This window comes from Pundamilia nyererei, unplaced genomic scaffold, assembly GCF_000239375.1.
Source record: "Pundamilia nyererei isolate P.nyererei 1_Seehausen unplaced genomic scaffold, PunNye1.0 scaffold00059, whole genome shotgun sequence".
In the NCBI taxonomy this organism is placed as follows: domain Eukaryota; kingdom Metazoa; phylum Chordata; class Actinopteri; order Cichliformes; family Cichlidae; genus Pundamilia; species Pundamilia nyererei.
The window spans coordinates 2,435,598-2,458,112 of NW_005187460.1; the positions used below are offsets into that span (position 1 = coordinate 2,435,598).

A 22,515-nucleotide genomic window follows, 5' to 3' on the forward strand; every position below is an offset into this window, starting at 1 on the left:
AGTGCTGTCAGCGTTAATCTCGTTGAAATGACGTTAACGCCACAACATGGCAAATCTCCGTTAACGAGCTACCCCTGCATGGGGCTAGACAGCCAACACGTTAAGCTAACTGCGCTAACGCACTAGTTCCCACCCATGTAATTGAGCATTGCGTGGCACATCCAACATACTGTTTTACTTTAGTCCATGATGCGCTTACCTTCAGGGTCATACGTCACATGAAAACCAAAATAATTCCAAACGCCAGATCTGAATGAGGGTGGGGGAGGTTCAATTTGCCATGTTGCAAGGAGAGCTTAACTTCTGTCTCGCTAGCTTGCCCTGCGCTCTTCCTTCTAACCATCCTGTCTGTGTTGAACGCTCAGTGGATCTGCGCTCGACAGTGCAGCCTAGGCAGTAGTCGAACGCAGATTCACTGAGCGCTCAACACAGACAGCATCGTCAGAAGGAAAGTTGATAAAATAAATTACAAATGTTGTATTGTTCGATACATATGCCTACCGAACCGAAAGCACTGTATCAAACGGTTCAATATCGATACGAGTATCGTTGCACCCCTAATAGAGACCATAGATTGTGTACTGTATAAGGGGGAGACAGAGAAAGCTAGTGACTCAATAATATTGCTAGTAATATATTAATATGGTTGTATTTTGCTCAGCTAGAAGCAAATTAAGTTATGGGTTTGGATTTCAGTTCAGTTCAATAACTTGGGCCAACTACATAGATGATGGCCATACACCTGAGTTCAAATTTTCCTGTTACCCTCTAATTCCTTTGACCTCTAACTGGACAGCCAGGTGATCTCTGTCCCGTTGCCTGTGCTTCAATGACAGGAATGTTGACACTCTGATCGTGGATGTGTTCCCAGTGCTGGACACTCCAGCAAAACAGGTGATCTGGCAGTTTGTTTACCAGCTGCTTACGTATGAAGAGCAAGAGCACTGCCAGAGCAAGATTTCACGTTTTCTTGGATACAAATCCCCAGGTAAGTGCACAAATTTGTTGTAGTTTACATTTTTATGACACTTGGTATTACATATGGATTATGAAAATGTGTTTGTGTGCGAGATGGAGACTCTTCTAATGAAACGGCAGTGTCCTTTGATGTGGTCTCACTTTTCACATAACTTCAAATGAAGCAGTGGAGACTGCCAGCAAGACCCATTGCAGCCAACCTTTGCATGGAGGAAGTGGAAAGTAAAGCTCTTGGCTCTTTCACAGAGACAGCACCTAGCCACTGGTACAGATACATCAGTGACACCTGGGTCAAAATCAAAACTCAAGAACACAAAGCCTTCACAAGTTCCCCAGGGAAGATGCAAAGTTAATACAAAGATAATAATTTAATGTTTCTGGCTGTGCTGTTGTATTACGGAGGATGGAAGCCTCAATATTGAAGTTTACTGGAAGCCCACACAGACCAGTACCTACTCTTTGACTCCCACCACCCTCTGGAACACAAACTTGGGGTGATCGGGACGAATCGGGCAGAAAAAGTTCCCTTGAAGCACAACATCCCAGTGCACTTTAGACCCAACCACACACTCAGACAAAAACTGGTTCATCCCAAGGACAAAACTCCCAAACACAAGCTAAACAATGTAGTGTATGCTGTGCAGTGCAGCGAGGAGTGCTCAGACCTCTACATTGGAGAACCCAAGCAGCCGCTCCATAAACACATCGCACAGCATAGAAGAGCCACCTCGACAGGACAAGATTCATCTGTACATCTGCACCTAAAGGACAAAGGTCACTCTTTTGAGGATGCCAGTGCTCACATTTTGGACCGAGAAGAGGAGTAAAAGAGGTCATCTATGTCCGCTGTGAATCACCATCTTTGAACAGAGGTGATGCTTACGACACCAACTGTCAGTCACCTACAATGCATTTTTGAGATTCCATCTAAGGCAGCTTAACCCCCATTCACATCTTGTGTCAGGTGATCTCAACAGGTCATATGATAGGAAGGCTGAGAATCGATACGCCACTCACTGTGGTTTCATTCGAAGCCTCTGGTAGCAATGACTCATGGCTTGGCTTGGCTCATGTTACGATGCATAATGACCACCTCCTCAGAGACAGTTTCCCAATTTTTCCAATTTGTGGGACTCACCATCTTTTGGATTAAGAACCGAAGAAGCTTCTTGAACATCTCCAAACAACTTAAAGAAGTCAGTCGACTTCGTTTCAAGCTCTTAGGACTACTATGACCAGGATGACTGAGAATCTGCAGAGACGTATGTCCTGACGATAATCACGGGTCATTTTTGGGGATCTTAAATAGAATCGCTAGTTCGGTGAAATGCAATCAACCCAGGTGCTGCAGCCCCTTACACTCCTGCATTGCAAATACATGTGTGTGTGTTCCAGTTCCACCTCCACCACCACCACCTCCCCCTCCTCCGGACCCCGAGGTTGTCCCTGAGCCCCACCGCCGTAGCAGTTCCATGAGGGTGACAGGGACCACGTACAGGAGCAGTGTGAGGGGACGTAGCTCTGATGACCTGGTCATTGGTACACACTTGGGCATGGGTACTGAACTTTACTGTCTCTGTCATCATCAGCAGCAACATTAACACCCCGACCACCTCGGCACGCTTGACTCCTATCACGATCATGACGCCATTAGCACTGATATTGTTATCATTGTGCCTGTCCACACGGTCCTGTTTAAATTCACTTATTGATCAGTATTAAATTTTCTTCAAGCTTCTTTTATATGAACAGTTTTGTTGAAATCACTACATGCTTTTACATTTGCATATTTAATGTATTATTTAATGTATTTAACATGATCCCATGCAGTCATGTAGTAACATCAGTCTAAATCCAGTATATCTCTTTGCTGATCTCACTCACTCTGCTCACTAACTCACAAGCCACCCAAAGCCCAAATACTAACAACACATGCAAAGCTGGAATCTATATTTGGGTCTATCTCACTCATAAGAGTCTAAGTTCTTCCAATGGTTGTGTTATCATAGGCCACCGTGCAGAGCCATTACTGGAGACGGGGATGAGGCTAGCTCCAGGAGAGAGACAGTCAGGGGATGGTACCTCTCTCCCTGAAACTCCCAACAACCTCACTAATGTACGTAGCCATGCCCATTTTAATGAGACAAGATGCATATAATAATGGCAATTAAAGAGTTAGGATAAGAATTCTCAAACCAGTATATATATATTTATATATTCGTTTGCACATTTTCACCATGTAAGCTGTCAGCAGTGTACGCTGAACTGGAGAACATGTATTCAGCCAAGAGGTCCAAGTCTCTGAAGAGTCGCCCGCCTCCTGCCCCTGAGAGTTTGCTGGATCTGGACCCTCCGTCACGCACGGCATCCCCTACGATACACCTTAACACAGGTAGCTGATTGTAGACGTTTGCATTTGGAGCTGGAGTGGAATCTTACTCTAATACACAAAATCTCCATCTGTCTGTACATCATGAAAACCTCCTATATGATCAGGAGCTGAGCACCCAAACCTGACACACAGGTACATCTTAGAGCCCTGAAATTTCTTATCGGTGTCACATATTATTGGGGCGTTGTCACGTTACCTAGCAACCACCTAGGTAACGTTTGTGTGTGTGTGTGTGTGTGTGTGTGTGTGTGTGTGTGTGAGGGAGAGAGATTTTAGGGAAAACATAGAAGTGAAGGGGAATGACAAAAAAGGGCTGCAGAAAAAGAAATATATACAAAAATCCTGGGTTAAACGAACAGATTTGTTTTCCTGCTGTACATAAATACACAGCAGAGCAGAGGTTTGAGACAAATACAAAATTTAATCTCCTCAAAAAATTATTTTCCCAAGGGCTAATTTATCTTTTTTTATGACCCACGTGGGAAGGATCAGAGCAGTCCTCACAAATTAAATCTGGATCACACTGGGTTAGGCTCTGACGATTTAAAAATTTTACATCAGTAACAAAGTGCTGTCATCGAACACTGAGCTGCATACATATTTGGTGATGGTGGATGTGGAACTAGAAAACACACCATTAAGTACACCTGTCAGTCAAAAATTAGATTCCTCTGATAGTAATGTAATTACTGTATGTAATATGAACACGAGAATCATTACTTGTATTTGTTCTCATAATTCACTGACTGCAAGGTATCATTAAAGAGACATTTCTTTTAACTGCTACATTTCAACATAATTAAGAAAGCCAAGATTCTGTTGTCATCATTACAATATATCATTTCCTTGTCCTAGGTAGCCGCAAAGGCCCTTCATCCCATACATCCTGGCCGGAGCCTCTCCCCAGCCCCCCACAATCCCAGTTCTACCCATCAGGGTTAACAAGCCAGACCAGTGGGGAGTCCAACCCTTACATCAGCCTTGACAGTCCCCCTCCCTCACCTCCAGAACCCCCTGACTACCCGTCTAGCCCCCCTGCTCACCGCAGCAGCAAGCGCCGTTACACCTTCTCCAAACCGCCTCGCTCTGAAGACACGGACCGCTTTCTGGATGCACTGAGCGAGCAGCTGGGACAGAGGGTGGCAATTGTCGATGACTTCTTGACTCCTGAAAACGACTATGAAGAGGTAGAATCACATTAACACTGCACCAATTTTGCAAAGCACTGAAATGAAATTATCATCGAGTAACTGTTTAGCTACTGGGAAAACTAATGTTTAACTTTTCACAGTAATCAAAACTCCTTTAATTTCTACAAGGTGCTTTATGCAGTAAAAAGTAAAATGCCTGTTAAATCCTTTGTGGCCACAAAGCACAGGACACACAAAGACATTGTTCTGTGTTTGTAATAAAAGATGCTGGGACATGTTTCCCCAGTTTGTTTAATATAAGATTTCAACAGTTTACCAGTTTAGTCTCTCTTGTTGTATAGGTCAATCTGTCTCATGCCTCTGGCTCCTATTTTGGAGTAGGTTATCTGCTTATATTTTTATTTTTGCAGTACAACATGTCATATTTGCTCAATCCAGCATGAAAGACGAATAAAAATTGTCTTTTCTTTATTTTTGTGACTAAGAATTGCATGTTTTAAAGGGTTCTATGTGCTTTATTTTAAAGTATTATGAAATTATCTTTGACCAGAATAGTCTGTTACCCTCAGTGAATTTCTGTTGTTTCTGTGACTTCAAACAACATCATAAAGCATCATTAAAATTTACTGCCAATCTTAAGGTTTTCTCATAGGCGGACTGCCTTGACCTTGGTGTTTTTAAAATCAAAGACAATTTATAGAATAATATGTGTCACAGAGAGAGGTTCACAAGCTGTTGTTGACCTGACAAATAAATCTTCAAATGAAAGAGCATGTAAAGGATTTAAAAACTTAACTCCAGCATTTGCATTGAAATACATTGAGGAGGTTGTAGAGAACCTGCTTACACATTTATGTATTTTATTTCTGGTTAACTCTTGTAGTTTGACAAATGTACCAAAAAAATCCACTTTGGCATTAGGTCTAATGAAGTGTAATTGGTGTTAATGCCAGGATGTTGTGCAGATGGGCTTCCCAGATGAAGAGGATGATGATAATGAAGACGATTTGGTGGTGGATGAAGAAGAAAGTGGAGGATTTGTCGCTCCAGAGCTCAGCAGCCCGAGTGATGTCCAGAGCAGCAGTGGAGAAGAAAATGCCTCATCTCTGACCTACTCATCTTCCTCTGATCACATTCCCCCACCCCCCATGACCCCTCCTCCACCCCCACCAGTCCAGTTCAATGATCCACCTCCGCCTCCTCCGCCCCCAGCACCTGCACAGAGTCAACCGCAGCACCAACAGCAGCAACAGCAGCAGCAACTAAGCTACACTCCTGAACACTCCCCAAGAACATACGTGCCCATCCGCCGGAAATCCGGCCCTCCTCCCCCACCTCCTCCCCGCAGTAATCCACCACCTAAACGCCACTCCTTGCATAAAGTCCTCCCTACAAGGGAAGACCTACAGGTGCATGCTACCATACAAGAGCTAAAAGCCTACCAAGAGCAACAAGCCTACCAGGAAAGGCAAGCCTATGAGGAGCAACAGGCGTATAAGGAGAGGCAGGCATATGAAGAGCAAAAAGCCTTTGAAGAACAACAACTCCTGCAAGAGCAGCAAGCCTTGCAGGAACAACAAGCTTATCAGGAGAAACTTTTCAAAGAGAGACAGGCTTATGAAGAGCAGAAGGCATTCGAGGAGCAAAAAGCTTTTGAAGAGCAACAGTTGTACCAAGAGCAACAGGCCTACCAAGAAAGACAAGCGTACGAGCAGCGTCAAGCCTACCAGGAGCAAAAAGCATATGAACAGCGTCAAGCCTACAAGGAACAAAAAGCATTCGAGGAGCTTCAAGCCTACAAGGAGCAAAAAGCATTTGAGGAGCTTCAAGCCTACCAGGAACAAAAGGCCTATGAGGAGCAAAAAGCCTATGAGGAGCGACAAGCCTATAAGGAGCAGCAAGCGTATCAAGAGCAACAGCTGCAGCAGATCTACCAGAGCCACCACTCGATGCCTGCCCAGCCAACGCAGCAGAAAGCCCATTCACCTCTTCCTCTTCAGTCCTTACCTCCTCTTCCCTCTCCAGACTCTGTCCATCACCACGCAAACCACCCTCTTTACATGATGCGCCAAGCACAGCAGCAGCAGGCCCACCAGACTCATCATCACCGACGTCTGTCCCGTTCTGCGCCTCCCCCACACCAGCCGTCACCCCAACCAACAGGCCATCCCAGCCAACAAGGTCAGTACGTAGAGGGCATCTACCAAAGTCATCAGAGTGTAAGACCCCAGCCCCACCATTCCTCAACTGAGATGCTCCACCAGATGCACCAAGCCCCAGCTCATCATTCCTCAGCTGAGGTGCTGCACCAGTTGCAGCAATCCCAGGCCCACCACTCATCTGCTGAGATGCTTCAACAGATGCAGCAAGTCCATGCCCACTACTCATCATCAGAAGTGCTCCACCAAATGCACAAATCCAAGGCCCATCATTCGTCAACAGAGCTCCTGCACCAGGCTCAACAGATGCAGCAAATACAGCCTCTCCACTCCTCCACCGAACTTCTCCACCAAGCCCACCAGATGCATCGAGGACAGCCCCACCATTCCTCAACTGAGCTGCTCCATCAAATTCATAAACCCCAGGCGCACCACTCCTCTACAGAGCTTCTTCATCAGGCTCATCAAATGCACCAACCCAAGCCCCATCACTCCTCCACAGAACTTTTGCATCAAACCCAGCAAGAGCCTGCATCCCTCCCAGTTCAGCTAAATCGGGATGGCCACTCCCATCAGAGCAGGAGAAGTCTAAAGGGCCATCATCAAACTGAAGTGTCGGTGCAGGGGAGGCACCAAGAGCAGCAGATCCACCAAACCCACCACCCCCAGCCCACAAAACCCTCCCCCCAGAGACCCCACTCTATCCAGCAGACGCACCACCATTCCAGCACTCCTCAGATCCACCACATCCATCACATGACCCCACAGCCACCTCCTCAGGACTACCAGCACCAGATTCAGGTCATCCACCCTCCCCAGCAGCCTCACAGGCCCCAGCCCCTTCTCTCCACCTTTCAACCCCTGCAGCCACACCAACCCACCCTCTCCACTTTTCAGCCACTGCCTCAACACCCCCAGTCCTCCACCCAAACTGCCCGCCCACAGTCACAGCCCTCGCATCATTTGCTGCAATCTCAACACCAGTCACAATCCCAGCCTCACCATAAACAATCCCACAGCCAGAGCCAGCCCCAGTCCCTCCCCCACTCTCTTTCTGACCCCACGGAGCACCTAGAGCCCCCACCACCTCCTCCTCTTCCCCCACCCTGCTCCCCTCCACCTCTACCAAGACCTAGTCTGTCCAGAATGGACTCCAACCATATGAGTGTAAAGAGGCTGCGCTGGGAGCAGGTGGAAAACTCAGAAGGGACAATATGGGGACAGGTGAGTTCTGATTGGAAGCCAAAGCTTCTCAAAGTGCCACCGAGTTTAGATTTAGAATTTTAAATGTAAAATATTTTGCAAAACTATAACATTTAGACCTTTTTTAAACTAAAAAAATTGTGTTTCTAACAGTTGGGAGCAAATTCTGACTATGAAAAACTGCATGACATGGTGAAGTATCTGGATCTGGAGCTGCACTTTGGAACACAGAAGAGCGCCAGTGAGTATAAGGGGCTGTGTGCCTAACTGGAGTGCTTTTATCTGTGTGCACAGCTAAATATTCATAAGAGTTAGGGAAGCCCAGTATAAAGAGTGAAAAATACTTTGATTAGTGATTCATTTGATGGGAAGACAACATTATACCTCAACATATCAGGTTTTCAGATGTCTTTAATCACAGTCCAAGGATACAGAGATTTTTAAACAAAAAACAAGGCAGCTTCCTCTTTGGGTTGAAGGACCTTGGCTTGATCTGTCATTGTACTCTATATAATTTGCCTCTAAGAAATCAATGTAAGCTATGTAAAAGGAAAATTTAGACTAAATCTGTTTGTCCAGTCTCTCTCATCTACCTTTCTAAATTTTGACATTTAACTTCCCCGGTCTAATTTTCAGTGCCTGCCCCAGAACCATCCCCTCAGCTAGAAACCTTCAAGAAGAAAGATGTTATAGAAATTCTGTCCCATAAGAAAGCTTACAATGCCTGTGAGTATGACTGCCTTTAATAAAATTTTTCAAATGTCATTTGTAATTAAGATGTCAAGATGAAAGTTAGAAACCATAGTTGTAGCTCTGTGAATCAGAGTTAAGTACTTTGATGATGATTATCTTCTGCCTCTAGCCATCCTGATAGCCCACCTGAAGCTGTCTCCAGGGGAACTGCGTCAGATTTTGATGAACATGGCCACAGACAGGCTGGAGCCAGCCCACATTAAACAGCTGCTACTGTATGCCCCCGATGCAGAGGAGGTCAAAAAATATGAAGAGTATAGACAGGACCCCAGCAAACTGAGCGAGCCAGATCAGTTTGTGCTGCAGGTACAGTTCTGGTTTACCATTACCGGGCTACTTTTGAGTTTCATTGATCTTGCATTTATCTTGATCTGCCTGTTGTGCATATATCAGATGTTATCAGTACCGGAGTACCAGACCCGCCTCCAGTGCCTCCTCTTCAAGTGTTCTCTTCAGGAGAAAACAGAGGAGCTGAAAGGAGCATATGAATGTATTTACAACGCCTCCATGGAGCTGAAGACCAGCAAGAAGCTAGCTAAAATACTAGAGGTAGCCCTTATGTTCAGAAAGGTTATATCACTGTAGATTAGAAACACATGAAAATACCACATACTTTTTTGATTAGTCTGTGAGATACTGATAAGAGACAGAGTCACTGTAGAAGCAAAGAAGGACATTCGCTAAATTATGTCTTTTTTTGTGTGAAAGAAGAAGAAAAGAAGAAAAATTAAATTACAGGAGCAAAAAAATTACACTCATAAACTAGGGGTGAAAATTAACGATCAAGATAAATTACTGTTGATACAATAACAGATCTGCTTACTAATTTGTGCCCTGTTTAGTTTGTGTTGGCGATGGGGAACTACTTGAATAACAGCCAGCCTAAAACCAACAAAACTACAGGCTTTAAGATCAACTTCCTTACAGAGGTACACCGAATGATATTTAACATATTATGGAGTATTTATGTATGGGCTTGCATGTGTATTTTATGACTCCACAATATCGCGTGCAGCTGAGCACAACTAAAACAGTGGACGGGAAGTCAACATTTCTGCATATCCTGGTTAAATCGTTATGTCAACATTTCCCGGATGTGTTGGATTTTTCCAAAGATCTTACGATGGTTCCACTTGCAGCAAAAGGTAGATACATACATTTGCCTTTTAACATTCGTTGAGAGTGCCAAAAATGTACTGGCACGATTGTCAAATTTAAGTGGTTGTTTTCATTTTGGCTAGATCTGCTTTTTGTCTCTGAGCATCTTTTTCCTCTTGCCTCTGGTTTCCTATTTTGCACGCACACCTGCTTTTAGTAAACCAGAGGAACATCACCTCCGATCTGAATGACCTTCATACCACAATCCAGGACATTCGCTCAGCTTGTCAGAAGATGCCTGCGACCTCTGACGACCGCTTTGCTGTTGTCATGAGTGTATCCTTAAAACCCCCTCACTGGGGTCAGGGGACAAAGAAAACACTATGTAGTAAATAAGATTAAACATTTTTTTGTGCCTTAACTCTGTGGTGTTAAGAATTTCCTGGAAAACAGTCATCCTGCAATCCAGTCTCTGGAGTCTCTCCAACAGAGAGCCATGGAAGAATTCAGCAAGACTGCCTCCTACTTTGGAGAAGACGGCAAAGCCACAAATACCGAGGCCTTCTTTGGTATCTTTGCCGAATTCATAAACAAGTTTGAGGTGAGCAGGAAATATTGAGCCATTCTTCATTCAAATGATTATCTTTGTTGCGTCTGCAGCATATTTCCTTTGTAGTTCCCTCCCAGCCGTCTCAGTTGCTTTTGCTCAACCGCTTGTGATGCATAACCTAAAAGGTTGCAGATAAACAGTTGCACTGTGTTATCATCTGATGACTGCCTCATTACTTGCTATATTTTCTGCTTTGCCAGTGTTTTTATTTTTAGAGAGGGCCGTGCATTGTGTTTAGTAATGAGCACTGTCTGCATTAAATCAAAAAAGCACTCTGCTAGGTTACAGCACTGATAATGAGCTTCATGATGTAAACTAGCAGGGCCACTTTGTAAACACTCAGCATTCATTAACGTATTCCAGCCCGCCAGACGTTTGATATTGGAGGTTTTAGATGCTATACTTTAAATTTTAAAAAAGCAGAGTTTTGAAAAATGTAACACTGTTTTGCATATTTCTATCATTTGCATTTAGTGTTCAGTATGTTAAGTGCAGCAGCTCTTTGCTTTTCCTTTTTCCTCTGCTGCTTTTTCTTTTTGAACTTTGCTGTGCTTGTGGTTTTCAAACTTATCAAACTTTTATTTATTTTTTTTGTTTTTTTACACCTGTTTATTAACATTTCTATGTAGTGAGTAGACCACATGAATAAAAGTACAGGGCTACACCTCTTTGTCTATGATTTCAGGTGTATAAAATCAAGTACCTGCCCGTACCTTCTGGTTTTTATAAACATCACTGGGATAAGTCAGTTCATGAAGTTTCTCACCTCCCAAATATTCCACAATCAACTCTAAAAGGTGTTATTGAAAAGTGGAGGGGTTTAAGAACCACAGCAGCTCAGCTACAAAGGGGCAGACCAAATAAAGTTAAGAGCAGAGTCAACCAGTGCAACCTACATCATTAACATCAGCGCAAAAACTGTGCACCTGGAGCTTCATGGCATAGGTTTCCATGGCTGAGCACCTCCTGCAGGTGTACTGCACACGTGGCCCAGTACTTTTGTCCATATAAGGCACGCACAACGACTGTCACAAAAAATACAAATATATATCTAGAAATATTACATATTTCAATAAGCAGGATGCATGCAACAAAGCATTAGGTTAGAAAAACTAAAAATAATACTACATGGAAAAACAAAGGATGTATATAAAAGTAAATTAAAAGAAAATCCTGCATCATCTTTTTTCTGCATTTCTTTGCCACAGAGAGCTCTGAGTGATCAGCAAGTTGCTGAAATCCCAAAAAGCCCCAGGAGTCCACGAATGGCCTCCCCGCTGGCCTGGTAACACACATGCACGTGTGGAGATTACAACATGCAGTTGTTCATACAGAACAAAGTATACCCAAGTACACAAACATCCTATATACATATACCAGTATATAAATACACTAACATACAAGCACATAAACCACACATCACAATACCAAGCAAAAAAAACAAGTTAGATGAAGGGAAAAGCAGAAACATTTGCATCAAAGACAGATAATGTAGCTTTAGACCAGTGTTGTACTATATTATATGTATCTTCAATGATGAAGACCAGTCAGTAGACTGCAACCTTGTTTAACCTTCAGGATAACTCTGCTGTTTGATAGTCGCTCAGTAACATCGCATAGTTTAAGTAATATTTCTCTAAGCCCTCTAAGTTTAGGTCATTGAGCACCTGCATAGTGCGGTACGACAATGATTTAATAAAATCTTTGTGGCATAACCACGATTAAGACATAGATCCAAAAATAGAAATTTAATTTAAATATATTCACACTCGTTGGTTCAGATGAAAGTACAAAAAGCAGTTTTTGAATTAGTTTGACCTTTTTAATGTGCCCACCGCACTGAATGTAACCTAAATTCTTTACTAAGTGATGCTTGTTTTCTTAAGTAAGTCCTCAGCTTAGGATGCATTCTTTGCAGCACTCCTTTAGTTTCAGTGGAATTTTCCATTTTCTACCATGCCAGCTGTGGTGGTAAGATTTTTTTTTTGTATTGCTGTTGTATAATGCTTAACTCCTGACCCTACCAACTTGTGTATATGAATCATTGGCTCAAAGTCACTGTTGGTGGAATTTTCCATCTCAAACCGTGCCAATATACCAGTAGGATTTATTTATTTTTTTGGATTGTTCATTTTGTTTCTGCATTGCTCCTATATAATGCTTTACTTCTTATCCTACCAACATGTACGTATATAAAGGTGACACTGGCTCCAGTCTCGAAGACACTGATAACAGATTGCCGAAGTGGGATTATGTGGATCTTACAGCGGGCACTGTGCAATAAATGAATGTTTAACTGTAGTCCACTGTTTGGTGTTATATCTATTAAAGTGTAAATAGGGATTATATTGTGCGTGTGGACTGTACAGAATAAGCCAGAATATGAAGAAAACATACGCTACAATTTATAAAGCACTTTGTTACTTTAATGTATTACCCAAGTATTTCTTTTACTGAATGTGTGATATGATGGGACCATAGAGTTATACCACTGAGAGGGCGAAATATCATATCGTGTAGCAGCATTTGATATCATTTTCACACACAACTAATAACGCAGTATACCAGCTGTTCAGATATTCCAGTGCTTTGTAAAAACTGAAGCTTATAGCTAGTATTTTTTGAAATCATAAGACAAATTATTACGGTAACAGTCACGTGTGCAGTCAGTAAAACCTTTGTTTTCTAATGGTATAAGTTGTAATGTTCTGGCTAAAGTACAGAATGTAAACCTCTAAGGCACTGGCGTTCATTTAAGGCCTACTAAGTGTTAAGTCTGTGTTTTGTATTGTAATCTAAATCTGACAAATATAAAGAGCTGTGTGAGATCCACATTTGGGTGAATGTCTTCTTCAGAACTTAAGCTGTCTTTATACAGGAATGCTGAATGGACTGTATTTATGCCAGGGCAAAATCAAACACCTCATATACCCGTGTCCTTACAACCTGATTACTGCTCCACATGGCATTGCTGCAACCAGTTAATCTCTGCTACTGAGGTGCAGTGTTAATGAGCCTTTGTCTTTGTAAGATAAGCCTGTATCTGCATTTTTCTCTCCTGGACGTGAACACACACACACAATCTCAATGTTACTTTGATAGCATACTATCACTGCCCACATCTTTAGTGTATTTTACATGCATTTAACACATTCAGCAATCACAGTTATTTTACTGGCAACGGGACTCTGTTGTGAAAAGACTTCCCTGTGTGGAGTAATAAATCTCTTACATTTTAACTACACCGTGTCGTGGACGAGGTAAAAGTGGAGTTTGATCTTTTGGAATGGAAGTGGAAGAAGCCAAGTCATTCGTGACACATTTGTGAATCGGTTGGCTTGCACGAGTTGACTTGCAGAGAGCCCAGCTGGAATGATACAAAGTGTGACGGTGTACTGAAAGGTAAGCTTGTTTTATTCAATTAATATCCAACAGAAAGCCAAAGAGGGTAAAATGGCGAGCTGCAGTTGTTGCCGTTATCTCAGATATAGCTGTTTTGTCATTTTTAATTCTACTATATTGGAGGAACTTTGACTAAGTCTTAAACAAGCCAGCAGATGTGTTTAAGAGTGAAGTACTTTTGGTGCTGTATAAAGCAGTCTGTCTGACATGGTGGTCAACTCAACTGCACACGCGTACATATACTCATTGGCCACTTTATTAGGTACACATTGGGTTGCACAACTGCTCATGAAGGCAAATCTTTAATCATCTAATCACATGGCAGCAACTGTGCCAACTCAAGAGGACATGCTGAAGTTCTAACCAAGCATTGGAATGGAGGGTTTTTGTTTTATTAAGGTTGTTTGTGCAAGATGAGCTCGTCTAAATATTTCAGAAATTTTTGATCTGCTGGGATTTTCCCACACAACCAGGGTTTCAGAGAATAGTCCAAGAAAAGAGAGAATATCTAGTGAGCAGCAGTTCTCTGGGAGAAAATGCCTCAGACTAGAATGGCCAAACTGCTTCAAGCTGACAAGAAGGCAAATACCCACTTGTTGCAACTAAGGTATGCAGAGGAGCTTCTCTGAACACACAACATGTCAAACGTTTAAAGTAGACATGCTACAGTAGCAGAAGACCACACCGAATACCACTGCTGTCAGCTAAGAACAGGATACAGTTCACATGGATTCACCAACGTTGGACAAAAGGAGACTGTAAAAATGTTGCCTGGATGATGAGTCTTGATTTCTGCTACACATTTGGATAGTAGAGTCAAGGTCAAGGTAACTTTATTTATACCCATAGGCAAGGTAAATTTGCTTTACAGAAAAATGATAGCATTTGGCATCCCTTCAAAATAATAAAATAAAAAAAAAGATTTGGTGTAAACAACATGAAAGCATGGATCCACTCTGTCAACAGTTCAGACTGGAGGCACAGGAGATTCCTGTCACATACGGTCAGCTGAGAAATCTGCAGCAACCGTGTGATGCTTTTGTGTCGATCTGGATCAAAATCTCTGAGAAACGTTTGCTAAACTAACTGAATTTATGCCATGAAGAAAAAAGCCAGTCCAACCCAGTTCTAGCAATGTGTAAAAAAAAAAAAAGTCTGGTAATTGGATTTTATGTCTGTGTTTAAGGTGAAAAGAATTTTCTACTTCATTCACTGTCGGCTCCTGAGACTGACTTTAAATTCTTGGATTCCAGATGACCTTTGACCTTCCAGTAGAACGCCAGGGGACCAGCGTGCCCCCATCCCCATCCACATCGCCATCTCCAGGGCATGGCAGTACGCTTGACACCGTGGATATAGTGGTGCTGGTAATCTATTTTCTACTGGTGCTGGGAGTCGGCCTATGGGTAAGCACAGAAAATGATACCGACATTTTTACATGGCGATCTGTATTCTTTGTCATACAAACTAAAACGAATTCAGATCTAATGCCTTTAAATATAAAACATATTGTGAAGACCTCTGTATAGTATCTGTATCAGTGCTTTTTTCTTACTTAATCTTTGCAATCAGCAAATGTCCTTCAATGAGAGCAGAGTGATCTGTATCAAGCTTTATCAGAATTTACATTCCACTTTTTTATATTGCCCCTTTTCTTGCCCTTCTCCTATAATTAACTTCCTTTGATAACCTGGATGCTCACAAATGGAGATTAAAGATCATATTACTGTCCAGCGACAGTAAGAATGCAGTGTTTTTTTGTTGATAACAACAAAGAAAACACCTCTAAATGTAAAAAGGTGGATTTGAGGTACCTGTGTTGACACATGAAGGCACATGAAGCTACAGAGTTCACCTACATGGGTGGATTTTGTAGCTCTACAAGCTAAAATAAGTGAGCCGGTGGGTCTGAAAGCCAGCCGGGATCTTTAGAAGCAGACGCATTGTGATAATTTATACACAGACGATACGAGGGATGTTTAGATTTGGGATTGGGCAGCGAAATTTGGGTTTTGTGGTCCCTGAGATATGTTGTCTTAGAAGTTTTAGAAGCCTTTTAACTTAATCTCTATCTTACAAATAGATTCCATCTCAGCATTATGAATAAATAGGTCTTCTGTTACTGTTACCTTTAAGAGGTTCTATAACATTTCCCATGTTTTTTCCAGTCCATGTGGAGGACAAAGCGCAGCACGGTGGATGGATACTTCTTAGCCGGGAAGAACATGACCTGGTGGCCGGTGAGTTGTGCAGAAACTCTATCTAGAGCACACTTTAAAAGTCAGATGGAGGCAAAATGTTCTGATTCGGACTCTCATCTATATTTAGGTGGGTGCTTCGCTGTTCGCCAGTAACATTGGCAGTGGCCATTTCATCGGCCTGGCAGGGTCAGGAGCCGCAGCGGGAATTGGTGCCATTGCATACGAGTGGAATGTAAGAAAATAATCTGTCAAAAATAACTTTGATATGAAATATTAATAGGTTTAAATTCTTGATGGTGCTGATATTTGTTAACTGACAGGGTATGATGATGGTACTGCTGCTGGGATGGCTCTTCCTGCCCATTTATATTGCCTCTGGTGTGAGTTTTCTACACACACTCTGAAAAAAAGAAACAATAAGTTGTTGCATGCATGATTTTGGTCATTTATTCCCCCGTGATCTCATAGGGCTTGACCTTATTTCTTCTACAGGTGACAACGATGCCAGAGTATCTGCAGAGGCGGTTTGGTGGTAGAAGAACTCAGTTGTTTATAGCCATCCTTTCCTTATTTATTTACATCTTTACAAAAATATCGGTAGGCTATAATCCACAATAGTGATTTATTTTGTGAAGCTTTATCTGGCTTAATTTTTTTCTAGTTTATTAGCATAAACCTATGTGTGTTTTTGGCCAGGTGGACATGTATGCAGGTGCCCTGTTCATTCAGCTTGCCTTACAATGGAACATCTACCTGGCTGTGGTGCTGCTGCTGTTAGTCACTGCTATCTATACTGTAGCAGGTGAGCTACAGTCCCACTCATGTTGGCTGTTCTGTATTTTACCAGCTTCTAGAAGTGCATAATGTGCTGTTTGCTGGTCATAGGTGGTCTGGCTGCAGTTATCTATACAGATGCAGCTCAGACTGCTATCATGCTGGCAGGAGCTCTGACCCTCATGGGCTTCAGTAAGTGAGGATATGAGTGAAAATCACAGCTTCCAGTTTCCAACCCTTTATGATCCAGCTGATCTATTTAGTCTCTATGTGTAGGTTTTGTGGAGGTTGGAGGCTGGAATGCTTTCATGGAGGGTTACGGCAACGCCATCCCATCAATTCGTGTACCCAACTCGACCTGTGGCATCCCCCGAGAAGATGCTTTCCACATATTCAGAGATCCGGTGACTTCTGACCTCCCCTGGCCTGGTGTTATTGTCGGCATGTCCATCCCCTCCATGTGGTACTGGTGCTCTGATCAGGTCAGTGATTTTCAAAGCTAAAGTTATGAAAGTTAAAGTTATGAAAGGAAGCTTTCCCCTCAGAGAGTGTTTAATCGGTAGAGTTCAAATCAAAGACTTCATAGGCAAACCTCGTTTCTACAGTGAAGGCAGTTCAGAGCTCGTGAGCCCTGATTTACCAACATGAGCATTAAAAAATGAAGTTAAGATGTAAGATGTCAAGAGATCTTTCATCTATAAAATATAAAGTACAACTTAGAGCTTTTACATCTTGTTGACGCCGATTAAAAATTTTCTCTGAAGTACTCAGAGAGTTTTAATCTGAAAATCCTCATCTTGAGAATTACTCCGTAAAGAAGCTGGCATGTTTCAAAGGTCCAACTGAAGTGAGATAAGAAAAAGCACGGTTAGTTTTAATTAGCATTTACAGTCTTTCCAGATACACAGCAGCATCTGTTTAGCCCCTGATATCTTACAAATTCCTGAGTGATAGCAGTAAGCTTTGTGGTTCCATTCTGCCTTACATTACACAGATATGTAGTTACCTGCTTTACATATATATATTTATATATATATTTATTGGTCAGCTTTTAATTCGGGACTCTCTGCAGGTCATTGTGCAGCGCTCTCTGGCTGCCAAGACCCTGACCCATGCAAAAGGAGGCTCCCTGCTGGCTGCGTACCTCAAAGTTCTGCCCTTCTTTGCAATCATGATCCCCGGCATGATCAGCAGGATACTTTACACAGGTACAGTGAGAACTGTATGCTGCAGCTGGAATACTGTGTTTGACCTTACTGCATATTATAACATTAGCCTTCATAATGGTGCTGAAAATGTGTGAGGTATTTAGGTAACACTAAACAAAAATATTGTGGATATTTGAGTTTGACTGACGTGTGTGTGTTTCTACTGTGCATAGACGAAGTGGCTTGTGCAGAACCTGAGGTGTGCAGAGAGATTTGTGGCAATCCAGTGGGGTGTTCAGACATCGCTTATGCCAAACTGGTCATGGAGCTTCTTCCTGCAGGTGAGAGACTCTTTCTGCTGCACCTCGTTTCCTGCTTCATGCTTTACGTGACGAGTCTTTTATGGTAACTGTGCGTCTTTCCTCCCAGGACTGCGGGGCTTGATGATGGCTGTGATGATTGCTGCTCTCATGTCCTCGCTGACCTCCATCTTTAACAGTGCCAGCACCATTTTTACCATGGACCTGTGGAAGAGTTTCAGATCCCGTGCTTCTGAATGGGAGCTCATGATTGTGGGCAGGTATGTGACCACGTCAGGGCATTCTGATATAAAACATGCAGCATGTATATCGTATGCTGAGACTGAAGTTTGAGCAGAAAAGCATTTCTGCACTTTATTCTTACTTAGAGCATCTACATTTGGAAAACTGAGCACAGTATTAGTTCAGTAAGTCGATCTTGTTAATGCCAACCTGCGTATACTTTTATGATTCAATCAACAAATCTCACACAGGGGACACTGTTTAAGTTGCTGCTGCTGCCTCTGCAAGCTATTTTGAATCCCACGCCCACCTCAGCTCCTTCTTTTTATGTTGTCTGACTTAATGAATGTAATGTTTGTGGTCTTTGATGCCTGCTCTGTTCTGTAAGAGGCGTTTTGATGCTGCTCTCCCCGCCTCCAGCTTTGCATGCATGCAAAATGAAAGAGTGGGGTGATCCCATAAGAGAGCTCATATATGAATTACTGCAGATGGAAATAACAACCTACTTTAATTAAAGTGGTCCTGTCTGAGAAAGCTTTGTATAAGGCCCTTTATGTGAGCTCATCCACCAAACTTTACTCAGTAATGGCTAAATGCATTGTGTCGTTTAGATTCCAGCACCTTTAGTTTTCTGCTCTTTGTCAAATCTGTGCATTGCAGAACCTCATTATTATTGCATAACGCCCCTTTTATGGTTTGATGTGTGTGCTGCAGAGTGTTTGTGCTTGTGTTGGTTGTGGTGTCTGTTTTGTGGATTCCAGTCGTCCAGGCCAGTCAGGGTGGCCAGCTCTTCATCTACATCCAGTCCATCAGCACTTACCTCCAGCCCCCCGTCTCCATCATCTTCCTCATGGGCTGCTTTTGGAAGAGGACCAATGAGAAGGCAAGATGTTTTTTCTTCTTCTTCAGAATGTTCTTGCGATTGATAAAGTAATTCATGGAAAATACACCCGCTGGTCACTTTATTAGGTACACCTGTTCAACTTCTCGCTACTGCAAATATCTAAACAGCCATTCACATGGCAACAACTAAATACTGCCATGTGACTGACAGACGTGTTCAAGACGACTTGCTGAACTTGAATGTGACAATAAGGAAATTTAAGTGACTTGGCACAGTTGCTGTTTGGTGTGGCATGCTTCCAGCAACTTGTTGAATCTATGCCCTAAAGAAGTTAAGTTCTGAAGGCAAAAAGCAGGTCCAACCCAGCATTAGTGAGGTGTAGCTAATAAAGTGGCCGTTGAGTGTATATTCATGTTCCATTATACTGTGTATAATGCTGATGTTTGACTCCCTCCCTGGTGCAGGGTGCTTTCTGGGGCCTGGCTATTGGCCTTGTGGTCGGGTGTATTCGTATGTTACTGGACTTCATCTACCCTGCTCCACTGTGCTATGAAGAGGACGACAGACCTGCAGTGTTAAAATATGTTCATTACCTCTACTTCTCCATGTTGCTGTCCTTCATTACCCTCGTTGTGGTGGTTGTAGTGAGCTTGGCTACAGAGGAGCCAAAACCAGAGCAGGTGAAGCCACTGTTAACTTTCAAGAAAATGCCCACTGTCTTTAAACACACTTTTGCTAAGACATGAGCAATGGATGGATGGAAACATTACAAGGATCAGCTCATAACATCGCTCTGTAGCACCACTAGGTGTCAATAATACCACAGGGTACATTTATAATGAGACTGTCTTGTTAATTACCTTTTAAAGTCTGAAGAGAACATTTCAACATATGTAGTGTAAGTCGCACCTCTCTACAATACATAGATTTCTTTAACTCTCAGAAAGTTTGACTGTCACTTTTGTTTCTTTAAAAAAAAAATAATAATAATAAAAAACAGATTAGTCGACTCACATGGTTCACAAGACTCGACCCAGTGAAGCCTCGAGAGCAGGTGTTTGCATCAGAGCAAAGCAGCACAACATTAGATGTAATTGCTATTCAGACTGATGATGTGGGAGCCACTGGGAGAGAGGTGGGAAGCAGCAATGGAAACGCGTGTCATCACAGGAAAGGTGGGTCTTTGTCCTGCTCTCTTTTCCATTTGGCAACTCTTCAGCTCAACGCATCTATGAGACAATTCCAAGTTATTTTTCCCCTCCCTCTCTCCTTTTAACCCTTTAGATTCAGCATCGTCTGCCAGCAGTGTACGCAGTCAGTCCAAGCTGATGTCTGCCCTCTACTGGCTGTGTGGGATGGAGAGACGGAACAAGGAAGATGATCCCGCTCCGCTTCCTGCACCTGAACAAACGATCTGTTCTCTGGAGGAAAAGCCTCGTCTACAACTCATTGTTAATGCAAACCTCATCATTTGCCTCTCTGTAACCGCCTTTATCATTGGTTACTGGGCTTGATGGGCAGTAAATGGACAAAGAATGGGCTGCATGAAAGACTGTAGAGATTTGAATGTTTTATTTTTTCACTCTTTGTAAAGTTTTATCTTAAAAATTATAAAAATGTGGTTGACTTTTTGTAATACGAATCATATAAAAATGTTATGTCAATTGTTGCTTAAAAAACAACAACAAAAAACCCCTCAAGTAATGGACAGAGTGCAGGCAACTTGTTTTATGACCATTTATGAGCAATAATATTTGGCATAAAAAAAATCATTCAAGATAAAAACTGTTGAACAATCTTTATTTAGATCAAAAACGCATTGCGCAGTGCATTTTGTGCAGAAGAACCACCATAAAAATGCTTAAACAACCAAAACAAGAAAAGAAAAAAAAAAGCTGAAAATAAGGCAAAGCTAATGAGCCATAGTAAAAAAAAAATTCTACAAATTTTAATCACATGCTGGAGTTTGGTCATAGCTTTTGAGTGTGATAGAAAAATTATCAGTTACATTTAGCAGGAGAAAAAAAAAATCAGTTATATTTTTGTCAGCTTTGTGAATCAGGTCCATGGAAATCAAAGAAAATTCAAACTGAAAACTGCCCTGAATAACTAATAAATGGCAGTGTGTGCACGCTGGGATGGGACAGCAGTGGAAGAGAAACTGTTATATTGCACTCACACTAAAATATTTGGTCATTAGCAACCATAACAATGGCTCAACATTTGAACTCAGTTTGCTTTGACTAACAGTCATTTCCTTTGGTCCTTCATAGTATTGCTGTGGACATGAGGGAATTATTTACTCACTGAAAATTTCTCTTTATTTGGGTTTATGTGGTAAAACCAGATTCACATTTTAAAGAAGTATTTGCATAATTGAAGATTTAATAGTAATAGTTTTAAAAAAATAAAAAGATCAACTTTACCAGCATTCTGAAGCCAGCTGCGATATTCAGCTGCGATATTGCTGAGGTTTTATGTTAAAGCCCCGCTAGCCTTGTTCCTCACAAGGCCCTGCAGTCCAATCAGAGAATACCCAAGCAGTATGTGGAGCAAACCGTTTAATGTGCAGTCTAATGTGGAAAGTGATAGCTGGACAGGGCCCTTGTGGTCTGAACGACTAACTTAAGATGAGGTTTCTGGTGTGAGTCAGTATAGCAGAGGAAAAGGCAGCCATTCGTTTCCAGCGACACTCTGACATCATGTGAGCGGTACTTGAAGAGCCGGAGTGATTTCATTTTGAGTTACCCCGTCTTATGTTTGATCATAAACAGTCAAGCCCAGACTTTAAAAAGCGGTGCTCTCTGTCTGGATGCTGGGGTCTGGGTTCAGGGCTGGGGGGGTGTTAGTGGTAGTAGTGGCGGTGGCAGGCTCTTGACCAGCAGAGCTTTCCCCTTCTTCGTCCTCAATCACCTCAGGAATGATGGCTCTTCCAATCCCCTTTAGAACCAGGCCTCCTTCTGGAGAGGATGTTGAAGGGAACCAATCAGCAAACAAATCAATAAACCAAACCATATATAGACACACAGTTTTAGACCGGGGAGCTCACACTCACACATACAAACACGCACACACAGCAAGACACCAAGGAGTGCTCTCATAAATAAATCTATTCTAACCAGCACTACTTGAGTAACTCTTTTTAGTTGGTGTAGCAGTCATGAGAGTTTCCTTGGTGTGTTAATCTTTAAATGCAATGCAAATTATTAAAAAAAAAATAAAATAAAAATCTGTTCAAGAGAACACACACACACACACAC

At 42.3% G+C, this 22,515-nt stretch overlaps 3 protein-coding genes across 10 annotated transcripts in view; 2 read left to right on the forward strand and 1 right to left on the reverse strand.

Moving 5' to 3' along the window:
* grid2ipa (glutamate receptor, ionotropic, delta 2 (Grid2) interacting protein, a) overlaps window positions 1–13,194 on the forward strand; it is a 35,284-nt gene extending 22,090 nt beyond the window's left edge. For 2 of the 4 annotated variants that reach the window (XM_005734624.1, XM_005734627.1), the window contains 15 exons: window positions 837–988; window positions 2,374–2,535; window positions 2,988–3,094; window positions 3,223–3,370; window positions 4,226–4,557; window positions 5,475–7,904; window positions 8,037–8,124; window positions 8,520–8,609; window positions 8,746–8,942; window positions 9,030–9,185; window positions 9,479–9,565; window positions 9,652–9,781; window positions 9,952–10,070; window positions 10,171–10,335; window positions 11,553–13,194. In XM_005734624.1, the coding sequence (XP_005734681.1) occupies window positions 837–988; window positions 2,374–2,535; window positions 2,988–3,094; window positions 3,223–3,370; window positions 4,226–4,557; window positions 5,475–7,904; window positions 8,037–8,124; window positions 8,520–8,609; window positions 8,746–8,942; window positions 9,030–9,185; window positions 9,479–9,565; window positions 9,652–9,781; window positions 9,952–10,070; window positions 10,171–10,335; window positions 11,553–11,633 (4,444 nt within the window). In that variant the 3' untranslated portion in view covers window positions 11,634–13,194. The remainder of the gene's footprint in view (window positions 1–836; window positions 989–2,373; window positions 2,536–2,987; window positions 3,095–3,222; window positions 3,371–4,225; window positions 4,558–5,474; window positions 7,905–8,036; window positions 8,125–8,519; window positions 8,610–8,745; window positions 8,943–9,029; window positions 9,186–9,478; window positions 9,566–9,651; window positions 9,782–9,951; window positions 10,071–10,170; window positions 10,336–11,552) is intronic. The other 2 variants (XM_005734625.1, XM_005734626.1) reach the window with 2 other exon arrangements.
* A 1,553-nt stretch (window positions 13,195–14,747) lies between these two features.
* Window positions 14,748–20,805, forward strand: slc5a11 (solute carrier family 5 member 11). Its single transcript, XM_005734628.1, has 15 exons — window positions 14,748–15,152; window positions 15,915–15,986; window positions 16,075–16,179; window positions 16,268–16,327; window positions 16,440–16,544; window positions 16,644–16,749; window positions 16,833–16,913; window positions 16,998–17,203; window positions 17,794–17,929; window positions 18,103–18,210; window positions 18,299–18,449; window positions 19,126–19,294; window positions 19,720–19,935; window positions 20,256–20,430; window positions 20,540–20,805. Exons 1-15 carry the CDS (start codon window positions 15,000–15,002, stop codon window positions 20,767–20,769), a joined length of 2,073 nt encoding a protein of 690 aa, XP_005734685.1. The 5' UTR covers window positions 14,748–14,999; the 3' UTR covers window positions 20,770–20,805.
* Window positions 20,806–21,038: 233 nt separating this feature from the next.
* Window positions 21,039–22,515, reverse strand: part of arhgap17b (Rho GTPase activating protein 17b) — a 25,332-nt gene continuing 23,855 nt past the window's right edge. For 2 of the 5 annotated variants that reach the window (XM_005734629.2, XM_005734632.2), the window contains one exon: window positions 21,039–22,215. In XM_005734629.2, coding sequence (XP_005734686.1) covers window positions 22,043–22,215 — 173 coding nt within the window. In that variant the 3' untranslated portion in view covers window positions 21,039–22,042. The remainder of the gene's footprint in view (window positions 22,216–22,515) is intronic. The other 3 variants (XM_013911270.1, XM_005734630.2, XM_005734631.2) reach the window with 3 other exon arrangements.